Source organism: Lepisma saccharinum, chromosome 3, assembly GCF_977018435.1.
Source record: "Lepisma saccharinum chromosome 3, izLepSacc3.1, whole genome shotgun sequence".
NCBI classification, from domain to species: domain Eukaryota; kingdom Metazoa; phylum Arthropoda; class Insecta; order Zygentoma; family Lepismatidae; genus Lepisma; species Lepisma saccharinum.
This window is the reverse complement of record NC_139231.1, coordinates 117,808,545-117,827,724: the sequence shown is the minus strand read 5'-3', so window position 1 is coordinate 117,827,724 and position 19,180 is coordinate 117,808,545. Positions and strand designations below refer to the sequence as shown.

The 19,180-nt window shown below is 40.3% G+C and overlaps 1 protein-coding gene across 5 annotated transcripts in view; it reads right to left on the bottom strand.

Moving 5' to 3' along the window:
* LOC145985353 (inositol 1,4,5-triphosphate receptor associated 2-like) overlaps positions 1 to 19,180 on the bottom strand; it is a 283,782-nt gene that overhangs the window by 173,449 nt on the left and 91,153 nt on the right. For all 5 annotated transcript variants that reach the window (XM_083119265.1, XM_083119264.1, XM_083119263.1 and 2 more), the window contains 3 exons: positions 10,335 to 10,407; positions 8,753 to 8,898; positions 1,066 to 1,166 (listed from right to left, as the gene is read on the bottom strand). In XM_083119265.1, the coding sequence (XP_082975391.1) occupies positions 1,066 to 1,166; positions 8,753 to 8,898; positions 10,335 to 10,407 (320 nt within the window). The remainder of the gene's footprint in view (positions 1 to 1,065; positions 1,167 to 8,752; positions 8,899 to 10,334; positions 10,408 to 19,180) is intronic.

Genomic DNA, 19,180 nt, shown 5'->3' with positions numbered 1-19,180 from the left:
ACAAACGTCCAAAATGTTGAGATTGTTCGCGCTGTGATTCGTGAAAGTCGTCGTATACTAATAGCATCATAATTTTTAAACAAACCCAATTAAAACAAATAATTATGTAAATACCAAATTTATATAATTTTTTAAATAAAAACAAGCAAATTATAACAAAATTACAACAAATAGCAAATTTCCAAGCTAACAAATACAATATTTTATTATATTCTCAAAAATTCTATTCAATATTTCCGTAGGGCTATTCCCATATGTATTTGGAAATTGCTATTTGTTGTAATTTTGTTATAATGCATTTGCTTTTATTAAAAATTTATTGAAATTTGGTCGATTTACCTAATAATTTGTTTTAATTGGTTTTGATTATGATGCTATTAGTATATTTAATTAATTAATTAAAAGAACTCACTCAACCAGCGAGCCAGCATATATAGAAATGAAACGTTATCATCAGTAATTACACAAGTTTTGCGTATTTTTGTATTTGGTTGTAGGTTTGTTAATTTACAACGGTTTAGCACCTCTCGACGTTAATGGGCTCCGAGTCTGAATGATAAATTAATGAAATGAATGAAAGAAAGCAACACGAAGAAACACCTATACCTTGCCCATGATTCAAACTTAGGACCCTGACACTATATCAGATCACTGTAACAAAACCGTCTAAAGGGCCAAGTATGATTTAAAATTAGCATGAAATAATTATCCATAAATAAAAACCTTTCGATCCATAATAATAAGAACAACAACATAATAGTAATAATGATAAAAGTAGGAAATAACTTCACGTAAATCATTCAGATGTAAGGAAAATCTCAAATCGGTAACTATGTAATAGAATTTTAGGCAGAATATTGTCCAGTTTCAGGCCGAACATTACATAAAGAAACACAGAAATTATATATTGTCTTCTCGTTCCAATTTTCAGTTCCGAATTCCCCCTGCTTTAATTTCCTTCCTTGCCTCAGTTTAGTGTTCAGAAAGGGAGGGCGGGAGAGCGGGGTGGGGGGAATATATGTCTGGGAGCTATCCAAGACTTCTTTTGTCTTTCGGATTCTTTACCTGCTTTTCCGGCTTGCTCTTCTCGATGGCCGCAATGAAGCTGGAGCTACGGAACCTTTGAGGGGATGGTTCTTCGTCGTTCTTAACGTCATCTGCCGAGCCTGCGGAAACAAAAGAAAAGAATTCTTGCCATGAGCATGTCGCACTGCAGAGGATCATCATGTGAACAGTTTGGCAAATGGTCGTGTGCCAACTCAGCGTCTCACGTATACGCATTTTGTCATTTACTTCTTCCTACACAGAGGAAAGGATGGTTTTACTTTTCTTTATCATTCTGTTATTCCAACAAATACCACAGCAAGTCAGCACAGCAATGAAAGTCACTTTTTTGTACAAAACTTCGGTTTTCCCGAAAAGTGGAATTTGTGCCCTTGTAAAACCGTTATATAATACAAAAACCCAAGTAATACACTCAAAATATACTCCGAGAAGAATAGAAATTACATTATTGTACTAATATCCTTTACCAGTGTGTATTTTGTGAACTTTGATTTGTATACAAATACAATGTCTCTTTTCCATTATCTACACATTTTCACTGTGTTTCCAATATATCTATTGAAAATATGCACATTTGTATAATCGAAAAGCCGAGAAAATATATATAAACTATCCAACAGATGAACATTTTTATAAACAAATCAAAGTTCACATTATGTGAACATTAGTGTTGCCCACGAGACGAGACTTTGGCCTGTCTCGTCTCGTGGAAATGCTGTCTAGTCTCGAAAATATTCGTTTGTCTCGGGACACATCTCGTCTCGTCTCGAATTTTTAAAAGCCTGTCCCGTCTCGTCCCGTGGGCAACACTAGTGAACATTTATAATCGAAAACAGAGCCAGCGAAATTCATACTCGTAAATGTCTGAATAAAATGAATATTTTCAAAACGTAGCACTAGGTTAAGACGCACGTGTATGAAATCACATGTACACTTACTGCAAACTCTCTTAGAATTACCTAAAATACTGCACTGGTTGATGCGGTACGACCTCCCCGTGTCCGTAAATGATTAGTATACTTTCGGGATATCATTTCCACACATAAATGTTATCATCGGCAAGTCAAATTCTCCTAGATTTCAAAATTAAGGGTACATCTCCATATTGTTTATCTCTAAGACTCCACCACTTTCAGAACGGCATCTCCTACGAAGAGCTTTTGTGTGATCAAGTACGAAAAAGTAAGGTCAGTAGACCTACAAAAACGGTATCAAAAGAAACCACCTCCTCGAACATCAAAGTAATAGTCGTCTGGAAGGGGGTGCAAGGGGTTCGTGTACCCCTATGAAAAATAAATGTCAGCCTACATTTATGTATTTCACACATATTTTAGCCACAGTAGTTAGTGCTAGCTATTCTAATTATAATTAAGACTGGCACAGGAAAGCGATAACTTGAAAACTGAAGCATCGTTTTGGTGGGAGATCCATTGCCTCCTTCCCCTTCTCCTGGTGGCTATGGGTGAAGTCCTTAATTACAGTGCATATCAAGAGTAACGAGTTAAGAATATGGTAAGAAGGTTAATCGAAACTGGACTTACAATTTAAAACGTAATCGGAATCCATGGGTATCGAACCTAACACCCCTTGATTACAGGGTGACTGCGTTACCACACGCTAACGGGAATGTCCTTGGCATTGTTGGATCACGAATGGAGTTCACATTAAATGTTTTTAGTGCATGTAAAGCATTTTGTCTTTGAAATAGCACCGATTACAGTAAGTAAACGTTTATCAATCATTTACAGGCAACCTTTATTTTTACTAGACATGCTTAGCAATCCATTAGAACATCAGTTTCCAGCAATTGCTGTAGCAAGTGCGCCTGACAAGTGTATGGTCTTCCTTAGACAAAGAGTCATCTTGGATAACAAAAAAACAACGATGTATGTATAGAGAAAAAGAGCAGTCGACACTTGTCTTGGCTATCCTCAATGCACGAGAGAAAATTAACCGCATGAGCCGCTTCTCCATGCTCTATTAATGGTAATTTATCAAGTAATAACGTTGCAGAACATGAGAATTTCAGATAAGGCCATTCCCCGACATAAAAGGAATGCATTTTGCGTGGTCGCCGCAGGCTCTACTCTCACTTGCCGACATCCGCTCATTCATCAGAGGAGCCTGAGCGGCCACTCCCAGGGGCAGCCTGTTCATCCAGGTTCACCTTCGTTTTTAACATAGGTTTCCCTACCTTACAACTTTCAACAGCGAAAAAAAGATTAGAAAAAAAGAAACCCGGCGATGTGCTGCTACAGATTTTCATTCTGATAACGGCAATTTAAAGAAGGGAAAAGTGCGGCCAAGACATAATTATTGTACATCACAATAAAACTTATTTTCGTAGCGCAATGGAACTGATTCTAATCTCCGAAATTAAAGTGAAAAGTGAGTGTCCATCAATATATTATGCAGCATTGCATTGTGCCAAGTTATGCTTGTCAAGGACGCGTTTATAACGCTAACAATTACACTAAGGGATGAAAAGACTATAGTCGACACGCTAGCTACGTTAACGACCGGCTGGCTTTGAAGTCCACGGAGCGCGCCCACCAGCTGCAACAATCTCATTCAACGCAAAGTGTTGCCACACATCTACTCTACGCCACCTTCTCCCTCCGCGCACAAGCACCTTCCCACGGTCTCCACATTGAAGTTGCAAAGTACGGCAACAGCGTATCCGCAGTCATGTGACAGACTCCACGTGGAGTAGACGAACAGAATGACAGCTGCGCCCATTGGCTGAAGGTTGAGTGTGATTGGACGAAAACAACTCGCCCGTTATTTATCCCCACGCACGTTCGTGGCGGCGGCTTTCTTCAGTTCTTTGACGTTAACGAAGTAAACGAGTGGACTATACCATGGAGCTTATAGCACAAAAAAGTATATTTCTTGATTGGTCGGGTTTACTTTAATTCGCTTTTCTGCCTGTTTTGGCTAATCGCGAAGAGATGAATGGTGATGAGATGAAGGGCCTGCAGAGGATTATATTGGCTCAAAGTCCAGACGCCAGAGCCTCGTTAGAGAATAAGAATGTAGTTGAGGTTGATACTTGAGTGCTATCTGGAAAGACTACTTCTTACAGCCGACTTACTGATGGAAGATATGTAAAACTATCCATTGTACTGTCATGAAGGCACCAACGAGCCCCTACACATTTTCGATCTCGGCCATATTTCACCATGTTTCAACCACCTCTACACTCGCACCCATCCCTGATGTGCCCATTGATTAGAGGCTGGGTGAGCCCCAAAGTCACTTCGTTCATGGACAGTGTGAGAGAAATTCCTACCCCTAGATCACCCACCAATACATAATTTGTATTATTCTGGTCTTCAGAACACACTCTACTGACTGAACCATCACAAATGACATACAGTAACAGATAACAGCTATACCCTGCCCCAAACATCTCTGAAGCAAGGGCACGGATAGCGGCAGAGAAGGGGGGGTTGAGTAAGCAGAGCGAAGCAGTACACGCTTCTGGGAAGACTGGTAGCTGCAGTCGCTTTCTCCCACTCCACGTAATACCGTTCCTCCCACGTGTTCATTGGTGGAGCAGTGTTTTCGTTCAGCTGCTCCAAAGATAGCTGGGACAGAGTGTAATGAACACATCAAGAAATGAGGACTTCTGTTTCTACCATTAGCATAGTCTGAATTGCAGTCAGGAGGGACGCAAAAAATTGTCATCCACAGCTCTATATTTATTGAGTGTATTCGATATATGGTAGCACCTCTTTTATTAAAAGGAACGGCGTTGCAAAACTCCACAAGAAATGATATAATGATGTAGCAGACCTCGAGAACATAATGGGCATTTTCTCTCTCTTCAGTGTACTTTATACCTGTTATTAAATTATTAGTCCCTATTACATATGGTTTTATAGCATCTGTTACAGCATTTTCCTAATGATCCTCAGCAAAACAACTTCTGTGTGTTCGTGATGTCGCAACCAAAGTAACAAACGGAAGTACAAATTATTATTTCAATGACCTTTCCTACCTCAAGACCACCTGATGCCGTTCTTTCCCACGGTATTTCATGCACTGTTTTTGTTTCACTGAACCTGCTCTTTTTTGTTTAAGTCCTTTGGCGAAGTTAAAGATATCCAAGGAGATGAGAGGTAGCCGTGGTGAAGAATTAGATACAACATTTATAATATTTTCTCCGTATCTGCAGCAGTTAATATGGACAAAAAATAGAAAATTGGCAGCCATATGCGCCCAATATGGAAGGGTTGTTAAAGATACAGGAATTTTAAATACATTGTCCAGGAGAGAAAATCAGCAAGCGTACTTATGGGACTGGACTTACAAGAGTGCTATCCGAACCACTGGAACTCTTGATTGCAAATCGCGACAACTTTAATCTGTATGGTATTCTGAGCAGACCAAATACCTTGTACTCATAAGCACGTACCTAAATCTGAAACTATCGGGCTTCTCAGACGGCATAATGGTAACGCCGATGATTTGTAATCAAGGAGTCCTGGATTCGACACCCAGTGTACGCACCGTGGTTCGGATCCCACTTTAAACCATAGATCCAGTCCCGATTAGTCTATATGCGTATAAAGTATACAAAAACCTAGACTTTAGAAACATTCCATATTTCATTACCGAATGACGAAACAATGATTAGGGTGAAGACCTAGAAATGCAATTTAGAAAGTGAAAATATGTTAACGACACATTCACGAATTTGCACGAAAATTAAACAAAAAACGCAGTTGGTGTTTAATCATATCACACATATGGTAATACGAACACACCATGTTCAACTAAACAATCAGCTATGCTTGGGAAATTCGTCTGTCAGTCATTCAACATAGTCGTCACGAATAATACAATGAATGCATCAGCTAGAAATATTATTACCGAAGGTAAAAAAAATGGCAGGTGTTGAAGGTAAGTGATACCAACGATGTAAACAATCAATCTGCATTGTCAAGAGTCCCTTTCTCCATTTCATAATGGATAATCAAGGAGAGGTGGCGCCGCCACTTCAAGTTCATTCGAGAAAAGGCACACGAACGTGTTTGTTAGGTGTTAAATCGAGATTCCCTATAAATCGCACAGATGGAGTGGTTGAGCTCAGACACGAATGATCATTTCCCTGGCTTGATAGCGCAGAATTCTTATAGATCTTGCATTATCGCTTCAAAAAAGTTTAAAACCTTTTCTCCGTATCTGCAGCAGTTAATATGGACAAAAAATAGAAAATTGGCAGCCATATGCGGCCAATATGGAAGGGTTGTTGAAAGTCCAGGAATTTTAAATACATTTAATTCCGGTACAGGAGAGAAAATCAGCAAGCGTAAATGGGTTCTGGACCGTAAAGAACCTTTTTATCTGTAAAGTATTTCAATTCGGTCCCGGAACCTTTTTTCCCGATCAATTTAAATACGGTCCCGGGGCTTTTTTTTTCAGAATGAATTTAAATACGGTCCGGGAACCTTTTTTTCGAACGAATTTAAATTCGGTCCAGAAACCTTTATTCCAGGATCAATTTAAATACGGTCCAGGAACTTTTTTTTCCGAATCAGTTTAAATAGGGTCCAAGTTCGGTATTGAAATGAAACAGTACGCAACTTGGATCGAATACGGACCTGACGATAAACAATATCCACTTGTGAGCATGAAAGACTAATCCAGGTGCTGGCTGTCTCGAGAATCTAAGGTACGTACAAGGTAGAAATAGGCGAAACGCAAACGCTGCAGTCACGTTGCCCCTCTCCATGTAGCCCGGGCCGGATTAAAGTGGATGCTATTGATGCTGCAGCATTAGGCCCATTTCTGAAATAGGCACAGATGAAAACAGACGATACTTTTCCGAAAGCAGAAGCGTTTTCAAATTTAGAGCCCCATTTTCGGACGACTAGACACAGCGTTACTTGTTATACAGTTACTATTATTCTTTGTGCTGTGACGTAACTATAACGTCGTTGTGTTTATTGTTCACCGAAGATTTCAAGCATCAGGCCCAATTTCGTCTTAATCCGACCCTGCATGTAGCCCCATTCTCTCGCGCGCGTTCCTTCACTTGGTTGTAGCATCACTGCCCGTTATTGTTGTGATATCTTCTGGGAACACAGCAGCCTCACGTTACCTCATCCACGGCTCCTATTGGCTGCGATTCCTGGATCGGATGCCAGAGCAACACGTGACGGGTTTGTTTGATTTCAATGTGACGTCTCACTAATATAGTCCATTGCGCTATATACAGTAACTCTTCGACAAGGGAGTTTTTGAACCCGGCCCACGAGAGAACAACAGCGTTTTGAATTATTCCCTGCGCTACGTTCTATACAACCGCAATGTGATATTGCAATGTAAAACTTACTCGCGGACATTTTTAGAAGGCAACTTTTGATCGGTCAACCCTGGTCCAGGAATTGTAAATAGATTCAATCCCGGACTGGGAGAGAAAATCAGCAAACGTAAATGAGTTCTAGACAGAGTATAACCTTTTCATATTTAAATAATTTCAATTCGGTCCAGGAACCTTTTTCCCTCATCAATTTAAATACGGTCCAGGAACCTTTTTTCAATGTAACAATCCGCAAATTGGACCGAATTTAAATTGTGCGAGAAAAAAAGTTCCGTTCCTGCAGCGGAACCCAATAGAACCCATTAGAATTTATGGGTTCCTGGACCCTTAACAACCCTGCAATATGGAGCTGTAGCACAGATTCAATTTTATTTGTGTTCGTACAATTAGGTAAAATTTTACCGCACTAATAGAACTGAAATAACAATTAGCTGTCCTATGTTTAACCAAAGGAACACAATATACACTTTTTGAGTTATTGTATCACATAAAACACAGTAGGTTTTTTTATATATCAATCAATAGTCGTGTTATTAATAAGTTAATAACGATAGGTGTGGAATTGCAAACCACCTTTAGAGACAGTCCATAAAACAGCTGTAAGGAAAAGCACATACTTTGTTCTGTGATATTTCGAGAAGAGACTCAAGCCATTTACAACCTCTCGAATACGCTACTGGCTCCGAAAATAGTGATCTTCAAAGTGCGGAAAAGAGAAATTCAGAGTAAAAACTTGATTTTAGTTTAAAAAATGGCATCTTATTCAAAACGTTCATTTTTAGATTCTGTGAAAGTTAAGGAGGAAACCCATTAAGAACGATCGACCCATCACAGACGAGCATTGGCAAGTTGATTTAGAGGAAACCAAACGAGAAGTAAGCCATGAGTGCCCAGCTCAGATCTGTTCACCTCGCTTCAGCTCTGACGTTAGCTGAAAGATAGCAATGCCTACCGAGAATTAAAACCAGGCCCCTTTGCTGTACACACACTGGTGGTGTTAGTGTGTGAGAAAATGAGAAGTAAAAGTGAAGAACTTTTTATGGAAGTATCTTTCCTTTATGGATCGTAAAATTTTCTCCTCTTCAGAAATATATTGTGCACCCAGAATCTGTGTTTCTGTTTGTGACATTTATGATTCTATTGTTACTTCCCCTCGATACAAGCTACAACCATCATCAATGTAGGTTTTGGCAGATCGTTCGTAATAAGTTTCGTACTTAAATATACTAATGTAAAAAACAATACAAATTACTAAATTTGAAACTTATCAACTAACAGTGGATATCACTAAAGTTCATTAAACAATAAAAGTTAACCATTTAAAATCATTGGAATTTTAGACCAAAAACTAATTACCTGCTTTTTGCCTGAGTAATTCGTTTACATCGGTTTGAGTGCCGGTACTGATGTGAGAAACGATGGCAGGGCAAGATTTGGTCAGCTGATGTTCACGTCCGGACTTGCTGCTGTTCAAAACTCCAACTGGTACACTTTCTAGAGACCTGAAGATTAAATTTTAATGCATTCGCTAATTTATAATATATATATATATATATATATATATATATTCTTCATAAAATACAAATCTCTCTGAGGCTGGCTACATTATTTATTTTTACACAATTTAGATATTACACCTGATGGAATAAGTTATGGTTTATGCTGAATAGCTATAATATCTGCATTACATTGTAATGTGTTGTGTTACTATTATTGGCAAAAGAGTAAACTATTCTACACACTACTCAGCAAAGAAGTAAAACTATATAAATAAATACGCTTTTAGCCAAAATATGCATTCTCTTATGATTTAGTGCAGTGCTCGAAGTAGAAATTCATAATTTGTGGGATGTTTGGGAGCACTGATTTAGTGGTATATTATATCTGACTGCTCTCCAGAGAATAAACTACTTTCATTTGCTTCCTATATCCATTTGTTTCTGGCACAATGACTGGGTTGCTTCGACAATGATTAGGGCGAAGAACTAAAAATCTAATTTAGAAAGTGGAAATATGTTAACAGATAATTTACCGAAAGATTTTTCCTTTACTAGTTGATGTATTTTCTAAATTATTTTCAGCAAGAACAAGTTTGCCAATTACTTGCATAGATTTCACACTCCGTGCAAGTTGTTGTTACGTAAGTATTGGCATGTGATTGTAAACTGAATATTACCCTTATAAACAATAAATTAGTGGCATAAAAATCTATGAAAATACAAAATAGTTTAAAACTAGACGTTCGAACGACAGACAAAATCAAATTCTTTCGGTATGGCATTCTGCATATACTGGAACTAACTATAAAATAATACACAAATTACAGTAAGACCGAATGTCAATAGCAACGATTATGGCAACTGTCGTGCAAGGAGACATACACAGATATATTCAATTATCATGATCTTGACTAAAAAACTAGAGGCAAGAATAACTTAAGTTTTAGAAAAGGCAAATTTGCTGGTTTTTTAAAATATTACTGTTTTTTTGAAAATGAACATAAGTAGAACATTAAATCTATTTTTCGCGATATGAATAATTACAGCAAACAAACATTTTTACACGAAACATACATGTTTCGTTTAAATATGACATGAAATCTGCGATCCTTTCTTTCGTTAGGAATCTATGATTTACAAGGTTACGGCTTTTAAGCTGATTTAGGTATGTTCTGTTTCATATAACAAAGGTAGTCTTGCTGCATAACTTCAAGATCAGTCACATTTAGTAATTAATTACAACAAATCAAATACAATATTGTCAATTTCCTTTGTACAAGCAAACTGAAATAGTCAATAAAATACTAAAGTTTTTTTCATTTCTTACGATCTTCCAAAACGTGGAAGTTTAGTACATTGGAAATTATAATATTAAAAAAGTGTACAATTTTCACTTTCCACTGTAGCTTGGCAATTTATTTTAATCTTTGGCAACTTACTGCTGCTGGTTGTCCCGTGCACACTCTCTATGGCCGACACGCGGGCTTTCGCTTTCTCTGGACTCGACTTCGTCTGCAAAAAATAAAATAAATGGAGTGTCAAATAAATCATACAAAGCAAGTTAGATATCTATTTAATTCAAACTATTAAACTCATGTTATTTATTTCCACCAAAGTAAAATCAACATTAATATATTTATCATTAACGGTTTGTTTTCCTGGTCAAGCTAAGGCTGCGAAGCGAATCCATACATTTATCACTATTCAAAATACAATATAAAATATTAATATGTTGATGATTCAGATGTGTATTTACTATAATCATCTGTGTAAAGTACGTTGCCTATTTTCACTTTTCACTATGGTAAGCATGTTCAAGAGTGGATTGATTTTGCCCAGGATAAGAACAGATACAAAACTTTTGTGCCGTGGTAATCAATTTTCAGGTTTACGAACACCATGTAGTTATTTTTAGTTGATTTGTCGACAGGTTTTTCTCAGACTAAATACAGAATCAGTCCTTCATGGCATCTAGATGCTGCAAGAATTTACTCTAAAATCCTCTAAATTTAGTGCCTTTATCTTGGTTACATGATAAATGGTTACTTGTCTCCCTCCCTATTTGCCCTCCTAAATTAAGAATTATATTTGAAATATTTTATTGGAAAATTGTAGCGCATATAATTGTCCAACCGTCGGATGAGTTACTTTCCTTATGCTCGAAGACTGAATTCAGCAGTTTTGAAAATTTAGATTTGATTTAATTTTTATTGTTTAGCGTCGCTTTTCTGCATATTTTGGTTAATCGCAACTATGAGGATAAGTGGTGATATGATGAAATTAATGCAGGGATACTCACGAAGAACACCCATGCCGGGATTCGAACCCGGGAACCCTGGCGTCATAGAGTTCAGTGCTAACCACTCCGCCAAGGAGGTCAGCTCCACAATGTCGAAATTGGACAAAAAATATAAACACAACCATTTGCAGAGAGCATTTTAAATATATTATATATACAGAGCATTCCCTGACATTCACTACGAGACTCGGCGGCAAGCGGCCCGCCATTAACCCTTGTCTTTCCCGGTGAACGGGTCCGCGACAGTCGCTTCTATTAAACATCGTAAAAAAGTTTAGAGTAACAGGGTCAGTTCTGAATAAAAGTGGAAAGAAAAATTGGGAAATAAAGTATACAAAGACAATCCGCACACCATCCGTGAGTTAAAAGAGAGTATTGTACGAAAAATTGGGAGAATTACAGTAGACGAACTTGCACGTGTAAATGCCAATTTCCTTCGGAGATGCCAGGAATGTGTTGCAGCAGAGGAACATCATTTTCAACACCTTCTGTAGTCAAGGTTAGTACACAATATGAAAACTAATTTTACTAGCCGACTGGAGCGACTGTCGCTGACCCGTTCACCGGGAAAGACAAGCGCTGATGCCGGACAGCTTGCCGCCGAGTCTCGTAGCGAATGTCAGGGAATGCTCTGTGTATATGTATACATACAGGGTGTTACTAAAGTTCGTGTCCAACGCTTAGGAGGTGATTCTAAAACTGAAAATAAACACAAAAGTTCATGTGACGAAATGCTGAAAACTGCACCCATTCGGAGTTATTGAAATGGGAAAAAGTGTGAAAATTAAGTTTACAAGGAAATATTGGCACAACGGCCAAACATATGGCCGCGGCGAAAGGGCGTTCCACAAAGAAATGCGGCATGCTCTATTCAAGAAAGCACATGGCAGATGTGTGAAGTTGATGCGCAAGGGATTCCCCAAAGGAAGCGAATGGGGCTGTTGAAGTCATGGAGGTAGGGAATGGTTTAGCGAGATGTGTTATCCACGGAAAGTGATATGCATATGTGTCGACATGTTCACTGTGTGCAGAGTGGAGGTGCCGAGGGAACCACATCACAGACGATGTTCAAACTGTCTGCCATTAACTTCCACGCAGAGATGACAACGCCGAATCAACGATTGTCTAGTGCGAGCAAACAACCCCGCGGTGTCTGCTATCGTCGCTGCGGCGAAATTAATGCGTGCAACGAGATCCTCAGCTGACACGTCAGGTGTTTCGTATACGAGGCGTTTCATCTCTCCCCATAGAAAAAAGTCCAGGGGAGTGATGTCCGGCGATCTTGCTGGCGAAGGGCGGCATGCTCTATTCAAAAATCACATGGCAGATATGTGAAGTTACGGTGTTAAATGCTGTCAGGGATCGTCCTGACACCAGTACGCGCGATATAGCCAGTGCCCACAACACCTACCATGTTAATGTGTGGCGCATCCTATCCGAAGAGGGAATGTACCCTTTCAAACTCCAAAAGGTACAAGACCTCTTACCTCGGGACTTTGACCCACGTGTGGTGTTTTGCCAATGGTTTTTGCATCACATGGAAACTATCCCGAATTTTTTGAACAGGATGCTGTGGACCGATGAAGCAATGTTCACCAAAACGGGCGTGTTCAAAAGTAAAAACAGTTACGTTTGTGATTTTGCAAATCCACATGCAATTCTCGTAGCACACCATTAGCACAGGCTTGCGATTAAAGTGTGGTGTTTTATAGTGCATGATCATTGGATTGGGCCGTACATTTTCCCTGTTCGCCAGTGTGATGGTACATATCATGCATTTGTTCGTGATGTTTTGCCTGAACTGTTGGAGGACGTGCCCTTGGCACTGAGGCAAGGACTATGTTTCCAACACCATGGTGCACCACCAAATTTCGACCAAAATGTGCGTCACTTCCTCAATGGCTTGTTCCACAATCGGTGTATTGGTAGGGGTGGGCCTGTGCCGTGTCCAGCAAAATCGCCGGACATCACTCCCCTGGAACTTTTTCTATGGGGAGAGATGAAACGCCTCGTATAAGAAACACCTGTCATGTCGGCCGAGGATCTCGTTGCACGCATTAATTTCGCCGCAGCGACGAAAACGGACACCGCGGGGTTGTTTGCTCGCACTAGACAATCGTTGATTCGGCGTTGTCATCTCTGCGTGGAAGTTAATGGCAGACAATTTGAACATCGTCTGTGATGTGGTTTCCTCGGCACCTCCACTCTGCCAACAGTGAACATGTCGACACATATGCAACCTAGCGCACCACCGTCTTAGTTTCTCTACGTAATGGAAAGCTACGGATATTCGCTTTCTTCTTAGTTGCCAGTCTCCACATATCACTTTCCGTGGATAACACATCTCGATAAACCCTTCCCTACCACTTCAACAGACAAATTCGCTTCCCTTGGAGAATCCCTTGCGCATCAACTTCACACATCTGCCATGTGCTTTTTTGAATAGAGCTTGCCGCATTTCTTTGTGGAACGCCTTTCACCGCGGTCATATGTTTGGCCGTTGTGCCAATATTTCCTTGTAAACATAATTTTCACACTTTTTCCCATTTCAATAACTCCGAATGGGTGCCGTTTTCGGCATTTCGTCACATGAACTTTTGTGTTTATTTTCAGTTGTAGAATCACCTCCTATACGTTGGACACGAACTTTAGTAACACCGTGTATGTATATATATACACAGAGCATTCCCTGACATTCGCTACGAGACTCGGCGGCAAGCTGCTCTGATTGTCTCTGTATACTTTATTTTTTAGATTTCCTTATTTTTCTTTCCACAGGAAATTTCGTTGCAAAACGTCGTCGTACTTCTCCACAATTCCTCTTTCCGAAGTAACACTCGACAAGATAAATCCTTTGTTGTAATGTAAACTTTTGTGGTGCCATATTAAGCCACAATCTTTAACACACGGACACGACACAACACAACTTCCGAGGGAGGATTATACTGACGTCGGTCTGCAACGTCAACAGAAAGGGAAAGAGAGCGAAGGCAGGGAGAGCGAAAAAAAACAGAACTGCAGCTTGCGACTGTCGCGGACCCGTTCACCGGGAAAGACATCTCTGATGCCGGGCCGCTTGCCGCCGAGTATCGTAGCGAATGTCAGGGAATGCTCTGTATATATATGCGCGCCTCGAGATTAATGCACAAACTATAGTACGGAGCTCAGATTCCACCACCTCCGCAAAAGAGGCATAATTCCCTTGCAGTCACAACCCCGTGCTCCCAGGAAATTTCTGACACCGCCGCAACACTTTTGATATAATTCCGCAACTCATTATTTCATTAAGTGCACTCATAGGAAGGATATTGTCCAACAAGGCGAAGGAGGCGCTCAAATAATGAATTAAAAGCCTGTTGCTAGCGAAAATAATGAATGTAAAAAAAGGCTTTCTCAATCTCCTACAACAAGCAGCACGGTGGTTGATTACTCCTTTCTTTGTAATGACTGGACACAAAACAAACTTCTTGATTGGCCCAAACGCCGACCAAGTCTAATATTACGTCTGTGACTGGCACTTTTCTGGGTTACATTACAGCGAACAAAAGGCCTTTAACAGGGTCTTAACCTTCATTAAGTAGTGCGAGGCTGCCTGTAATTACTTTCGATTCTTCGCATTCTGCCTGTTGATAGGTGCAACACAAAGTTTTTAATAGGAGAGCGCATTTTCCTCACAGCCAAGTTCCTAACAAGAGTGTGATTTGGCAAGAATTGAGGCTCTTAAAAGTAACGGTTACGAACTAAAACTTCAGCATTTTACATGTTCTGAGGATAAACTCATTAATTCACCAGTAGTCCATGAGCTTAAAAAAAAAGAAAAAAAGTCTTACGTGAACTGAAGAAGCTCCAGAAAAAGTTATTTTGTTAAGCAAAATTTGAGTTAAGTTATAATTAAGTGAAACTTTAAAAAAAATGAAAATATTTCAATAGTGTGCAAAGATGACTGCATGCAATCGAGGCTGTAACTATTGGATCGAAACTGTAAAAGACGTTGAGAAGACCTATACTGCAGTTGAATTTCCTCGTAGTAATTCCTGTTTGCAAAGATGGGTATTAGACAATTTCCTTCCTTCCACCCCTCACAGTAAAAGGAAAATGAGCAAGTAATAAATTTAGATTGACATTCAATTCCAGAAGATAAGTGGAAAAGACTGGCAATATTATATAACAATTTTATTGCTTTGGTCTGTTTCCAAGCATACTCACACTCGCATCATTACTTTTTTCCCCTCTCACTTTCGGCTTTTTAATTCATTTTTCTCCTCTCGCCCGCTTCTCGCACTTCTTTTTCTCATCTCGCCCGCTTCTCGCACTTCTTTTTCTCATCTCGCCCGCTTCTCGCACTTATTTTTCTCATCTCGCCCGCTTCTCGCACTTATTTTTCTCATCTCGCCCGCTTCTCGCACTTATTTTTCTCATGTCGCCCGCTTCTCGCACTTATTTTTCTCATCTCGCCCGCTTCTCGCACTTATTTTTCTCATCTCGCCCGCTTCTCGCACTTATTTTTCTCATCTCGCCCGCTTCTCGCACTTATTTTTCTCATCTCGCCCGCTTCTCGCACTTATTTTTCTCATCTCGCCCGCTTCTCGCACTTATTTTTCTCATCTCGCCCGCTTCTCGCACTTATTTTTCTCATCTCGCCCGCTTCTCGCACTTATTTTTCTCATCTCGCCCGCTTCTCGCACTTATTTTTCTCATCTCGCCCGCTTCTCGCACTTCCTTTTCTCATCTCGCCCGCTTCTCGCACTTCCTTTTCTCCTCTCGCCCGCTTCTCGCACTTCCTTTTCTCCTCTCGCCCGCTTCTCGCACTTCCTTTTCTCCTCTCGCCCGCTTCTCGCACTTCCTTTTCTCCTCTCGCCCGCTGCTCGCACTTCCTTTTCTCCTCTCGCCCGCTGCTCGCACTTCTTTTTCTCCTCTCGCCCGCTTCTCGCACTTCTTTTTCTCCTCTCGCCCGCTTCTCGCACTTCTTTTTCTCCTCTCGCCAGCTTCTCGCACTTCTTTTTCTCATCTCGCCAGCTTCTCGCACTTCTTTTTCTCATCTCGCCAGCTTCTCGCACTTCTTTTTCTCATCTCGCCAGCTTCTCGCACTTCTTTTTCTCATCTCGCCAGCTTCTCGCACTTCTTTTCCTCATCTCGCCAGCTTCTCGCACTTCTTTTTCTCCTCTCGCCCGCTTCTCGCACTTATTTTTCTCATCTCGCCAGCTTCTCGCACTTCTTTTTCTCATCTCGCCAGCTTCTCGAACTTCTTTTCCTCCTCTCGCCCGCTTCTCGCACTTCTTTTCCTCCTATCGCCCGCTTCTCGCACTTCTTTTCCTCCTCTCGCTAGTTTCTTGCGCTTCTTTTCCGTATCGCGCTTGCTTTCGTTTCTTTCATTTCGTATTTCCTCTCTCGCTCGATTTTCCATTTACTTTTCTTCTCTCGCTTGCTTCCTACAATTCTCTCCTAATCTACCTATTCCCGCGATCGCTTTTCATTTCTACTTTTCTCTCGCTCAATTCCTTACTTGCTGTTCTTTTTCCTCTCTTCCGATCCCTTGAATCGTTTTTCTTCCTTATTTTTCCCTCTTTTTTCTGGATTTTTTAAAAAATCTACTGTTTTCCTCTCCCTTGTAGTCTCTTCTTTTTCTCCCTTGCTAGATTCAATCTCTCTTTCTTCTCCTCTCTCATTTGAGACCAGTCATTTTTGGGTTTTTACCTTGCAACAAAATAAATTAGTCCCACCCTGTGTCTCACAGATGAAAATATAACTATTTCACCCGTTCTTATACCACTGACGGACTGGCAACTAACGTGACTCTCTTAAGTTTTCTACACTATTATGGTGGGTTCAGTTTCATAAGCTACAGAGCGAGAGCTAGTCCATTACCATGAGGCATGTTGCTTCATTTGTTGAGTCTCAGATATATTCATCGCACTGCATGTTCACGTCATACAAGTTTGTGTGTAATTTAACCATTTTACAATATAAATCATGTTGACTTTTATGATAAAAAGAAAACGGTTTCAACTCAGAAGATTTTAGTTTCCAGACTTGCATACCTAGAACCTTGGATTTGCAATTTTGTTGTTTAGAGTCTTATTTCTGCCACTTTGGCTAATCGCGGGGATGAGGATGAGTGATATAATACGATGAATGAAATGAGACTCACAAGAAACAGCCATGCCCCGTTCGGGGCTTTAACCCGGGAACTTCAGTGTCGAGATCAAAAAGTCCACCACTTAACGCGCTCGATTATCGAACCGTCTAGAACCATATTAGGGAATGGAGGAAAAAGATGTTCGTCACTGAAATCAAATGCACTTACTTGACACATGTTCCCTTCTTAATACAACCTGAGCATTAACGACTACCAGTTAACAGCCTTTCAAACAAGCTATTTTACATGTGATCGCTCGGAGCCGAAAACTTAATGCAAGACATCGATGGAAACCTGTTTCCTTCAATTAGAATCCCACTGGAAGCAACGGAAGCATGCCGTCGCCAGCGACTGCAATTTGGGCCTTCGGTAATCATTATCTGAAGTGCGACTATGCGGCACGTTTCTTCGGTGCAGACTTCGCCTCGGTGCATATTACCGTTCCTCCCAGTTCTTGGGTCGACGATGTTTCGCAATGGTGCGCTTTCTAAGGCGTTTGCTTGGTGCAGCTTGCAGACTCAACAGCTGCGGTGACGGCATGAGCTTCAGGGCAATTGCCTGGAGGTCGACAGTGTACATTGTGGCGGAGTTGTTAGGTGAATTGTATATCGCATACAGAACTTAATGGTGTAATTGCTGCAAAAACGTTTATGTGGCATCAGATACCAAAACTGATAATCGCACTGCTGAGTGTGTGAAAATATCAGCTGAAATGAGCGTCGCCAGAATATTTCTGGAGGGGATGTCAGGCTGCCGATGCAATACAATGTGAGCAGAATAAACAAATCACTGGGATGGGTTTAATTCACAGTTCACTTGGAACTAAAAACTGAATTTGACCCACATGCATGCCTATATGTTATATTTATATGTTACGGCATCTTTTATAATAATAATAATTATTATTATTTTAATGGAAATATTTATTATTATTACTACAGAGCATTCCCTGACATTTGCTACGAGACTCGGCAGCAAGCGGCCCGGTATCAGCGTTTGTCTTTCCCGATGAACGGGTCCGCGACAGTCGCATGCTGCAGTACTGTTTTTTTTCGCTCTCCCTGCCTTCGCTCTCTTTCCCTTTCTGTTGACGTTGCAGACTGACGCCAGTATAATCCTCCCTCGGAAGTTGTGTTGTGTCGTGTCCGTGTGTTGAAGATTGTGGCTTAATATGGCACCACAAAAGTTTACATTACAACAAACTATTTATCTTGTCGAGTGTTTCTTCGGAAAGAGGAATTGTGGAGAAGTGCGTCGACGTTTTGCAACAAAATTTCCTGGTGTTCCCGTTCCACATAGAACCACTATATTAAACCTCGTAAAAAAGTTTAGTGTAACAGGGTCAGTTCTGAATAAAAGTGGAAAGAAAAATGGGAAAATCTAAAAAATAAAGTATACAAAGACAATCCACACACCATCCGTGAGTTAAAAGAGTATTGTACGAAAAATCGGGAGAATTACAGTAGACGAACTTGCACGTGTAAATGCCAATTTCCTTCGGAGATGCCAGGAATATGTTGCAGCAGAGGAACATCATTTTTAACACCTTCTGTAGCCAAGGTTGGTATACAATATGAAAACTGTAATTTTAATAGCCAACTCTATCGACTGTCGCGGACCAGTTCACCGGGAAAGACAAGCACTGATGCCAGACAGCTTGCCGCCGACTCTTGATAGCAAATGTCAGGGAATGCTCTGTACTACTATTACATGTGATACATGTAGTCTGCACAACATCTCCCAAAATATATACTTTTACGTACACATGTCTTAGTGCATACTGGGCAAACAGAACATAGTAAAGCACTCTTGTGTGGTCAAAGATTCCTTAGATTCTCCAATAATCTTTC